Source organism: Saimiri boliviensis, chromosome 17 (genome assembly GCF_048565385.1).
Source record: "Saimiri boliviensis isolate mSaiBol1 chromosome 17, mSaiBol1.pri, whole genome shotgun sequence".
NCBI classification, from domain to species: Eukaryota; Metazoa; Chordata; class Mammalia; order Primates; family Cebidae; genus Saimiri; species Saimiri boliviensis.
The window spans coordinates 71269233-71280217 of NC_133465.1; the positions used below are offsets into that span (position 1 = coordinate 71269233).

General features: G+C 62.8%; 1 protein-coding gene across 4 annotated transcripts; it reads right to left on the reverse strand.

Annotated features, from left to right (window-relative positions):
* Positions 1-2664: 2664 nt before the first annotated feature.
* PYCR1 (pyrroline-5-carboxylate reductase 1) lies at positions 2665-7497 on the reverse strand. 4 transcript variants are annotated; one of them, XM_039475839.2, is made up of 8 exons: positions 7444-7497; positions 6944-7068; positions 6641-6711; positions 5890-6069; positions 5499-5720; positions 5227-5319; positions 4927-5090; positions 2665-3977 (listed from the first exon to the last, which is right to left on the reverse strand). In XM_039475839.2, the coding sequence occupies exons 2-8, from the start codon at positions 7008-7010 to the stop codon at positions 3812-3814; spliced, it is 963 nt and encodes a 320-aa protein (XP_039331773.1). In that variant the 5' UTR covers positions 7011-7068; positions 7444-7497; the 3' UTR covers positions 2665-3811. The 4 variants fall into 4 exon arrangements, with proteins under 4 accessions (XP_039331773.1, XP_010340596.1, XP_010340598.1 ...); XM_010342294.3 differs by lacking the exon at positions 7444-7497 and adding an exon at positions 7152-7237; XM_010342296.3 differs by lacking the exon at positions 7444-7497 and adding an exon at positions 7152-7234 and having other exon boundaries at positions 6944-7025.
* Positions 7498-10985: the final 3488 nt, after the last annotated feature.

A 10985-nucleotide genomic window follows, 5' to 3' on the forward strand; every position in this document is an offset into this window, starting at 1 on the left:
GGGCTGTCTCCCTGTACTTCCAGAGAGCCCAAGGCGTTCTGTGGTCAGTGAGGGCTGGCGATGGCTCTGCACAAAGATCTCCTCACCTGCCCAGCAGCTCCTGGCCAGCTCCCCACGGAGAGCCTGGACACTTGTCCCTGGAAATAGTGGTGCAGCTGTGTTTGGGCCAAAGTCCATGAGGCCTCTGGAACAGCGAAAGGCTGCTCTACGAAGAGGGATACTGCAAGACAGGCCTGCGGGTTTCTGAGCATCCCTCTCACACCACACAGTCATCTCCACAACCAGCTGTAAGTGCCGCCTTGCAGGCCTGGCTCCCTGTCTGGACTTTTCTGCACCTCTGCGAGTTCATTTCCTGTTGCAGCTGGAAGCCTCCCTCCCACAGGCACCTCCCCAGCACCCTATGGCTAGGCTGCGCCTTCTGTGGACTGACCTGAGGACTGTGTTGGTTCCTCCTGAGAGCAGCAGGTGCTGGCGTCCACACCCAGAGCGATGGATGGGGTGGGTGGGAGTCCAGTCCTGGTCTCCAGGCAGGTCCCTCCCAGGGTGGACATTTCCCATCTCTGCCTGGTCAGTGGCTGCTGACCCATTCATTCTGGCGCCTGAGCCTGTTGTGCACAAGCACCGTGGACAGGGGTCAGCTGGGCACTGGAGAGGCGTGGCAGAATTGGGCAGAGCAAGGGCCCCAGTGGGCAAGCCAGAGTCAGGGCAATTCCAACCAAGAAACCAGCAGGCCGGGTGCGGTGTCTCACACTTGTAATCCCAGCACTTGGGAGGCAGTGGGAGGATCGATTGATCCCAGGGTGGGTCAATGCAAGGTGGTGCATGCCTGTAGTCCCACCTACTCAGGAGGCTGAGGTGGGAGGGTTGCTTGAGCCCAGGGGTTGTATGCAGGCTGCAGTGAGCTGTGGTCATACCACTGCAGTCCAGCCTGGGCGACAAAGACCCTACCTCTTAAAAAAAAAAAAAAAAAAAAAAAAGGTAAAATAAAATAAAAAATCAACTGGGGCAGAAGCTGAACCAAGCAGAGGCGGCAGCTCCTCCGTCAGGGCTTACCTGGCCTGCTGGTGACTCACTCCAAACTGCTTCATTTTGGAGGAGGCTTTCCAGAACTGAGAGCTGCTGGTAACAGGGGCAGGGAAGGCATCATCCAGCCAGCCCGCAGCCCCATGGAGGGCTCCTCTGCCTGGCAGCATTTCCACGCCTCCCAGCAGGATTCATGGGTCCTTGCCCTCCAGAGCCATCATCCTCGACCTGCTGCAGACCCACATGAAACATGTTCCTATCCAGCTTGGGTCTGTCCTCACACTCTCAGTGGCTTCCTGGGTGTCCACCTCCCCACAGCCTGCCTCACGTACCTTCCCAGACTTCTCACTTGTGTCACGAGCCTGTGGACTCTCTCTGGCTCTACCGGAGTCCCTGCCTGTGGTCTCTGCTTAATCAGAAACCACAGCAGGAAGGCTCCTGGGACCCACCTGCTGAAGCAAATGCCTCTGTACACCTCCCCACCTCCCTGTGCTTCATCTGGGGCCCAAGACCTGTCTGCCTCACTTGAAACCCATGTCGCCTGCTGCCTTCCCTCGTGTCCCCGGACCAGAAGCACCTTTGACAGCTCAGCGACCCTCATCTTGCTCTGCGTCAGCAACCTGAGAGTGGGTGCTGGCAGGGAAACTGCCTTTGATGCAATGGAAACAGTCAGGGGCAGCCTTGGTCCTGGGGCAGGCATGTGGCCTGTGGGACAATCTCTTCTGGGGGTACCTCTGCCCGGGTGGGGGGTGCCGGGGTCTTTGCTGGGGCAAGGGTGATTCTGTTGCTCACAGCCCTGACACAGGTACATTCCCCACCCGCCCTGATCCCACATCCACCCACACGGCAGGGGGGCCTTCAGGGGAGCCTGCAGGGACTCCCAGCCCAGCACCAGCCATCTGTGTCCCCAGTCTAGCTCCTGCACTGCCAGATCCCGGCCAGACAGCAGGTGCCCATCTACCATCCCCTTTGTGCCTGAGTGTAGTGGGTGCTCAGTACGGTGGGGAACGGCCGGGACCTGCCACTGTGGCAGTTGTGGTGGAGGGTGCAGCCACGCCGTCTGCCCTGCTGCAAAGTCTTCTCCCTGTTGCCTGCATGTCTTCCCTCCCTCAGAGGGGAAGGGCTGGATTCTGTTCCCCAGGCGCCCCTCCACACACCTCATACATGCCAAGCAGGGTTCTGCAGTGGGTCTGTGGGGTCTCTGGAAATGAGTTCCTGGGATGAAGTTCCCAGAAAGCTGTTCAGCTCTCCTGACACCTACACACCCTGAACCCCCCTGCAGCAGGCCCTGCCCCCAAGCACACCGTGAACCCCCTTGCACACCCTGAACTCCTCTGCACACCCTGACCCCCCTGCATACCCTGGACCCCCATGTACACCTTGACACCCTGTGGCCACCTGGCCCAGGTCCCTTCACACAGTGTGCACTGCCTCTGGAGGGAAGGGGGGCCTCATCCTGCTGTCTCTATGTTGAAGGAACCCAACCCTCAGCAGCTCCTCCAGTCCGGTGGGCCTCCTGGGATGGCTGCCTGTATGTGTTCACTTGACTGGGCCACAGGGTGCCTGGGAGTTTGGTCAAACATTATTCTGTTTCTGGTAGGGGGTTGGTTTTGCATGACACTAACACCTGAATTTGCAGACTTTTGCATTAGGTTACATTGACATTTTAATCAGTAAGGCAGATGCCCCCCAAGGTGTGGGCAGCCCTTAGCTCATCATTGAAGGCTCCCACTATTCCATCCACAGTCGCCACCCTCCCTCCCAGGCAGATCCTCCACTCATGTGTCGGAATGAGGAGTTAGGCCACTGGGGGCTGGAAACCAATTTATAAAACTTAAGGCCGGGGCCGGGCGCAGTGGCTCAAGCTTGTAATCCCACCACTTTGGGAGGCCGAGGCGGGTGGATCATGAGGTTGAGAGATCGAGACCATCCCGGTCAACATGGTGAAACCCCGTCTCTACTAAAAATACAAAACATTAGCTGGGCATGGTGGTGCATGCCTGTAATCCCAGCTACTCAGGAGGCTGAGGCAGGAGAATTGCCTGAACCCAAGAGGCGGAGGTTGCGGTGAGCCAAGATCGTGCCATTGCACTCCAGCCTGGGTAACAAGAGCAAAACTCCGTCTCAAAAAAAAAAAAAAAAAAAAAAAAAAAAAAAAAACTTAAAAGGGCCAGAACAGAAGTGATAGCACCCTACCAGGCAGGCAGGCAGGTCAGGAGCTGAAGGCGATGACCACAGGAAGTTCACCAGCACCCCAAGGACCCCTTTCCCCAAATGTCCATGGCATCTGGGTGCATGGCAGCCAAGAGGAGCCACACTGGGTGTGGAATGCTGGGGACCCTCCGGTCCTTCTTACATGGGAAGGAGAGGTTTCTACCTGAGTGGAGAGCAGGGAGTGGGTAGGAGGCAGGGTGGGATCCCACCTCCGCTAAGCCTTCACAGAGGGGGTCCTTGACCTTTGCCCTCAGGAAGGAGCCCATACCAGCTGACACTGGGGTAGGAGTGGGTGAAGACCCTCCGGGCTCCTGAGCTCTAGAGGAAGGTAGTCCTGACATGGTTTGGAAGCAGAGGAGAAAGGAGGTTAAGGTTGGGCAATCCATCCCTGTTCTGGGCTGGGAAGCACTTAGAGATCACAGAAATTTCCAGTGAGAATTGATGAGGCTCCTCCCTAGCTATGTCCCCAGCACTGATCCGGGCCACAGGCAGTGGGCCACTTCGGAGATCCCGTATCCTCTCTAGTGAGGAGAGAAGAGAAAGTGGAGGCAGGATGGTGGGCAGGCAGGACGCATCAATCCTTCTTGCCTGCTGGGGCCAGGCTGTGGGGGAGCAGCTTGGTGTGGCCAGAAGGCGACAGAGAAGCCCCTGCAGGGGAGTCCAGCTTCACCTTGTCCAGGATGGTCTTCTTGATGGCGGCTGGGGACACCTGCTCCTGCTCAGCCATGGCCTGCAGCTCCCTGGAGAGGTGGGAAGGTTAGGTGTGGAGCACAAGTATGCACCCGGGACGTGGGAGCCAAGCCACAGCTCCCAGGGCCAGTCAGGCCTGGGCGAGGCGGTCACCCCCACCTCAGCACCTTCCATTCCCTCTGCCGGTGACCCGCTCCTGCACAGCTGCTCAGTTCCCTCTCACCTCATTCAAGTCAGCCTGGCATCACCAGATCTTCCCACAGTGCCCCCCAGACCGAGCCCTCATGGCCCCACCACGGGATGTGGGTTTACGCCCATCTCCTGTGCAGGCTGGAGGTGAGACCAGGAACCCCGTGTTCCCCTCACTGTCACACGCTGGCACTCAGCAGAGTCTGAGGGTGTCTGGGCTGGAGAGCGGCCAGTGTGGCGAGAAAGATGCCCTCACCCACCCTGCAAACCTGAATTGGGGACAGTGGCTCCCAGCCTGGCCCTGACCAGCTGTGCGATCCCAGGCAAACGGCAAACTCCGTCCCTCTCCTGCTCTTTGCTTCTCTTTCACTTTCCATGGAGTTTTCCTTGTGCCCGGATGCTACTGTGTGTCCGCCTGGTCTAACTGACTTAACCCCCCGTGAGAGAAGGAAGAAGGTGGATCCTGGCCCACAGAGGTTTCCTGGTGTGCCTGGCCACCCTGCCACCCCGCTGGTGCAGCCCTCGGCTGGAATAACCCTCCTGGCTGTGACGACGGTGGAGCTATGTGGGGAGCACAGGGCAGGGCATCTGGGTCCCTCTGTGGACGTCCGTTTCTTGCAAAAAATGGAAGGTGGGGGGCACTGCCCACAATAACCCCCCAGGGAACCTCAGGGCCCCCCGTGTCCTGCCCAACGCCAGGCCAGAGCGCACTACATATCTGCTGAGTGTGTGAATGCGCAGATGTGTGTGAGACGGAGGCCTCTGCCATGCCAGGACGTAACCAGGGATGCAGGCAGATCGGGGGCCCACCGTGTGCGGATGCAGGAGGCTTCCACGGCGTTGATAAGCAGGGAGCGGAAGCCCCCACTTTCCAGCACGTGCAAGGCATGGATGGTGGCCCCACCAGGAGAGCAGACGTGGTCCTTGAGCTGGCCTGGGTGCTGTTCAGAGTGCAGCAGCATCTTGGCAGCCCCCTGCAGCCAGAAGGTTGAAGGCTGTGGGCACCCACCTGTCTCTGTGGGGCACTGCCCCAGCCACTGCAGCACCCTCGGACTCCCCACTCGGCTGCTCCCAGTGCAGCCCCACCACAGGGTCAAAAAACACACTGACCAGGAGGGCCTGGGCCCCGAGGCGGACGGCCAGGCGCCTTGGAAGCCCCATCTTCACGCCCCCATCAGCCAGGGCGTCCAGGGCTGTGAACGCCTGCGGGAAGAAGGCGCCCTGAGCCTCTGTCCTGGGCCTCCCCTCCTCCCGCTGTGGGCAGACTCCAGTTCCCACAGCCTTGGAGCCCTCCACCCTGGTCCTCCCAGGAGAGCAGGGACAGATGCACCCTGTAGTCCTGGGAAGTATCTGCTCCCACCAGCTGCCCCCACAGTCCTCACGTAGGCAGGGCCACTGCCACTGAGCCCCGTGACGGTGTTGATCAGGTCTTCCTCCACCTCTGTGCAGAAGCCCACGCTGCTCAGCAGCTGCTCCAGGAGCCTCCCATCTTCCACCTGGGCGTGTGTGCCTGTGGCGTACACAGTGGCCCCCTCTCGCACCACGACTGGAGTATTGGTCATGCATCGGATGACCCTGGGACCTGGCCGAAATGCTGACAGCTTCTGGAGGAGAAACCAGTGTGTCAGTCTGGCCCTGGACACACTGCCTAGATGCATTTACCCCACCGAGCAGTGCCCGAGTTCTCCCGGTAGGTTGCAGATGAAAACGGAAGCACTGAGGGCCAGGACTCCAGTCCACCCTCTCCACACCCCGCTGGGCCTACAGTGCTACCTTCTCGATGGAGCTGATGGTGACACCGGCTGCACAGGACACCACGATGTGCCTATCCTCGATGTCAGCGCCTATCTCATCCAGGATGAAGGGGATGATGTGTGGCTTCACGGCCAGGAAGAGCACATCACTGTGCCGCACCGTCTCCTTGTTGTGGGGTGTCAGCTTCACCCCTATCTTCTGCGGGAGGCAACAAGTGGGCTCAGCATGGTCCTATGACTGTCTGCACCCCGACCAAGCCAAAGGCCCCACAGGTAGAATGGCACAGAGAATGCTGGATTTGGGGGTGGGCAGGGCTGGGGGCTCAGGGCTCTGACCACCCCCTCGATTACCCTTCCCACCCAGAAATTGAGGAAAAACTCTTTGTGGAATGTGTTCCTGTTGCAGACAGAAAAAGAGGCTCCATCCACGCCACTGCCCTGCCACCCGTCTCAGACCGCCGACCCAGACCCCTGCCCACCACGTGTGAGTGGTGGTCTCCAGTGGTGTGCCTGCCATCCCCAAGTGTGTTTTTTGGCTGCCAGGCTGTGGACCCACCTGCCAGGCCCCCAGCGGAGCCCTGCTCAAACTTTAACCCTGGGCAGGGAAACTGCATTCCAGAACAGCACCCTGCCATCAGCTGCACACATTCCCACCACCCAGCTCCCAGCAGCAATTGGCATGGTGAGGAGGCAGAAGACCCCAGCCCAGGGACCCTGCCCTCACTGGGGTGGGGGCTGCAGCCTCCTTCCTCCCTTCCACCTGCACCTACCCTGAGGGCAGAAACTGTGTCCAGGTCCATGTCTGGGGAGCTGGCCATTATCTTATGGGCAGCCAGGACGCCTGAGAGGAGAAAGAGTCGCTCTTCACGGCCAGTTCTGGCCTCTGTCCCTCCCCATTCCCAGGAAGGAGGGTAAGACAGCACACCTAAAGCCCCAAATACACACGAGCTGCCAGTTCCCGCAGGACTCAGGCCTTGAGACCTAGTCCCCCACATTCAGCCCCCAGCCCTGCAGAAGGGGAAAGAGGCCAGTCTCTCCCACTGGGCCTCACCGTCCCCCACCCAGGGGCCTACCTGCTGCTGTGAAGCCCTTGGCCAGGGCAAAAGCCAGCTGGCCAGCACCGATGAAGCCCACGCTCATGCTGTCCGGAGACCCCTGGCCGAAAGCCCCACAGTTGGCACCAGCTCTGCAGAGGCAGCTGCCGGACGAGACCGGCAGGATCAAGAGCAAGCTGGGGGGGCAGTGCCAGCATGGCCGCTGCTCCCACAGCCGCGTACCCACCTCCTTTGGTCCCAGCTGGTCTAACTTTCCACTTCGCTGCCCGTAGCCCCGACCCGTTAACGGCTCCGGGGCCCCTGGGCAGCGCGGCGATCCCCGGGCTGCTGCCGAGGGTCCTGCAGCCACTGGAGGGGTCGCGGCCCCGCAGAAGCGACCGGAGCGGGGTAAGCCCGGGGCGGGCCCGGCGCCCGGGGGTCTCCCGTCTTGGCTCCCACCCCGCGCGGACTGGGGGACCGCCGCGCCCCACCCGGTGGCCGCCGCCCACCGTCCCCAGCGCCGATCCCAGCCCAGCTACCCCGCGCTGGTCGTCCCGAGTCCGCCACGCGCGCCACGCGGCACCCACAACCCGGCCCCGCCCCCGTCGCGCGAGCGAATCCGGGCGCGGCCACGAGGCGCCGGCCAATCAGAGCGCGCGGCGGCGCCGGAGCGGTTGCATCATCCGCGCGCCCCTCCTACGCCGCCCGCCGGACCCGCCGCCCGCCCCGCGGACCCCAGCGCCCTGGCGGGCACCTCTCAGCACGCGCCCCTCCGCTTGCGGCCATACCCGCGCTTCTCCGAGTAGCGCTTCCCGGGACCTGCACCAGGGGTCTCAGGACAACGGCGGAGGGGGTCCGAGGGGGCCGCGTGGGAGGAGAGCCTGCGTGTCAGGGGAGCCCGCGCGTCAGGGGAGCCCGCGCGTCAGGGGAGCCCGCGCGTCAGGGGAGCCCCCGTGTCAGGGGAGCCCGCGCGTCAGGGGAGCCCCCGTGTCAGGGGAGCCCCCGTGTCAGGGGAGCCCGCGTGTCAGGGGAGCCCCCGTGTCAGGGGAGCCCCCGTGTCAGGGGAGCCCCCGTGTCAGGGGAGCCCGCGCGTCAGGGGAGCCCCCGTGTCAGGGGAGCCCGCGCGTCAGGGGAGCCCGCGCGTCAGGGGAGCCCCCGTGTCAGGGGAGCCCGCGCGTCAGGGGAGCCCCCGTGTCAGGGGAGCCCGCGCGTCAGGGGAGCCCCCGTGTCAGGGGAGCCCGCGCGTCAGGGGAGCCCCCGTGTCAGGGGAGCCCGCGCGTCAGGGGAGCCCCCGTGTCAGGGGAGCCCCCGTGTCAGGGGAGCCCGCGTGTCAGGGGAGCCCCCGTGTCAGGGGAGCCCCCGTGTCAGGGGAGCCCGCGCGTCAGGGGAGCCCCCGTGTCAGGGGAGCCCGCGCGTCAGGGGAGCCCCCGTGTCAGGGGAGCCCGCGCGTCAGGGGAGCCCCCGTGTCAGGGGAGCCCGCGTGTCAGGGGAGCCCCCGTGTCAGGGGAGCCCGCGTGTCAGGGGAGCCCCCGTGTCAGGGGAGCGCGCGTGTGAGGGGAGCCCCCGTGTCAGGGGAGCCCGCGTGTCAGGGGAGCCCCCGTGTCAGGGGAGCGCGCGTGTGAGGGGAGCCCCCGTGTCAGGGGAGCCCCCGTGTCAGGGGAGCCCGCGTGTCAGGGGAGCCCCCGTGTCAGGGGAGCGCGCCTGTGAGGGGAGCCCCCGTGTCGGGGAGCCCGCGTGTCAGGGGAGCCCGCGCGTCAGGGGAGCCCCCGTGTCAGGGGAGCCCGCGCGTCAGGGGAGCCCCCGTGTCAGGGGAGCCCGCGCGTCAGGGGAGCCCCCGTGTCAGGGGAGCCCCCGTGTCAGGGGAGCCCGCGTGTCAGGGGAGCCCGCGCGTCAGGGGAGCCCCCGTGTCAGGGGAGCCCGCGCGTCAGGGGAGCCCCCGTGTCAGGGGAGCCCGCGCGTCGGGGGAGCCCCCGTGTCAGGGGAGCCCGCGCGTCAGGGGAGCCCCCGTGTCAGGGGAGCCCCCGTGTCAGGGGAGCCCGCGTGTCAGGGGAGCCCTCGTGTCAGGGGAGCCCGCGTGTCAGGGGAGCCCCCGTGTCAGGGGAGCGCGCGTGTGAGGGGAGCCCCCGTGTCAGGGGAGCCCGCGTGTCAGGGGAGCCCCCGTGTCAGGGGAGCGCGCGTGTGAGGGGAGCCCCCGTGTCAGGGGAGCCCCCGTGTCAGGGGAGCCCGCGTGTCAGGGGAGCCCCCGTGTCAGGGGAGCGCGCGTGTGAGGGGAGCCCCCGTGTCAGGGGAGCCCCCGTGTCAGGGGAGCCCGCGTGTCAGGGGAGCCCCCGTGTCAGGGGAGCCCCCGTGTCAGGGGAGCGCGCGTGTGAGGGGAGCCCCCGTGTCGGGGAGCCCGCGTGTCAGGGGCGCTCGTGAGGGGCACTCCATGCGAGGCTTTGTCGTTGGCTGCCTGGACAGGGACGCATCCCGCTGGTGTCCCTGGGCGCAGGGCCGGCGCGCTCTGGTAGCTGCTCCCTTCCGCCGTGGAGTTCAGGGAAGCCCGGTGTTTTCTTTCCTTTCCTTTTTCTTTTTTCTTTTCTTTTTTTTTTTTTTTTTTTTTGGTGGGGATAGGGTTGAAAATAATTTCCCAAGTGGAAGCACGTTGAATATATCACTATTTCGGCCACACGTGGTGGCTCACGCCTGTACTGCCCGCCCTTTGGGAGGCCGAGGCCCCGGATCACCTGAGGTCAGGACTTTGAGGCCAGCCTGGTCAACGTGGTGAAGCCCTGTCTCTACTAAAAATACAGAAAAAACAATTAGCTGGCTGTGGTGGCTCACTCCTGTGATCCCAGCCGCTGGAGAGGCTGAGGCAGGAGAATCGCCTGAACCTGGCGGGTGGGGAGGTTGCTGTGAGCTGGAATCAGGCCACTGCACTCCAGCCTCGGCCACAGAGCGACACTCCATCTCAAAAAAAAAAAAAAATGGGCTTGACAGTGCAGCCACGGGCACTACCATCTGGGCTTCCTCTAGCTGGGCACACGGTGGCGCTCCACCAGCAAACCCAGGAAACCGGCCCCATGTGGCAAGCCCCAGCTCCCGGGCTGCCAGGAGCATCCCCCAGTCCTGGAGCATCTTGCCTCCCCTGGGTTTTAGGGAAAGTGAAGCTCCAGTCACTTCCCCCTGAGGACATGCTGGGAGTTCATCCGAGCCGGGCCTTCGTGTAGGCCTCTGGATGGTCAGAGTTCCTGTAAGTGGCAACATTAACCGGCAAAGTCAGAAGTGATCACTGACAGCCCATCCCTGACAGGAGCTGCCTTATGTTTTTCTTTTTGTTGTTTTGAGATGGAGTTTCACTCTTGCTGTCCAGGCTGCAGTACAGTGGCGCAATCTCGGTTCAATGCAACCTCCGCCTCCCGGGTTCCAGCGATTCTCCTGCCTCAGTCTCCAGAGTAGCTGGGATTACAGGCATGTGCCACCACACCCAGTTAATTTTTTATTTTTAGTAGAGATGAGGTTTCTCCGTGTTGGTCAGGGTGGTCTCAGCTCCCAGCCTCAGGTGATCTGCCGGCCTCGGCCTCCTGAAGTGCTGGGATTGCAGGTGTGAGCCACCACGCGCGGCTGGAGCTGCCTTATGTTTTCTGTGCTGTTTCTCAGATAATGACCGGCTCTTCCAGCACGTTGTTTCAGAGGCCTGGGATGCTCCTGCAGCGGCGGCAGGGCTGCGCATTCTGGCTATCATCTGTCCACCCGGTCCCCCGTGTGGACACGTAATCACCACCACCAACACTGGGAGGCCTCTGTGTGGTGGCCACGGGAGGAGCTTGTCCAGATGGACAGCTCAAACCTGGGGCACGAAGCCTAGCGCTGCCACGGTGCTTTCAGATCCAGTTTCAAACTCACCTTATCACCAAGTGATAAAAGCAAGCGATGCTTTTACCTAAAAACCCAGCACTCACCAGGGACAGCCCTCTGGGCCCAGGATACACTGTCAACAGGACTGACTCTGAAGCAAGCTGCCCAGCCCTGGTCCCTCCCCTTCCTTTCTCTTCCTCAGGACTTTTGAGACTTAGGAATAGGTTGGTGGTGTGTTGCGGGCAGA

Bases quoted from the DNA above. Each gene is read 5' to 3' on its own strand.
- PYCR1 (XM_039475839.2), bottom strand. From the start codon at position 7,010: ATGAGCGTGGGCTTCATCGGTGCTGGCCAGCTGGCTTTTGCCCTGGCC. The intron at 6,712-6,943 runs GTAGGCCCCTGG...TTCTCCTCTCAG, and splicing joins CAAGGGCTTCACAGCAGCAG to GCGTCCTGGCTGCCCATAAG. The intron at 6,070-6,640 runs GTAGGTGCAGGT...TGCCTCCCGCAG, and splicing joins ACACAGTTTCTGCCCTCAGG to AAGATAGGGGTGAAGCTGAC.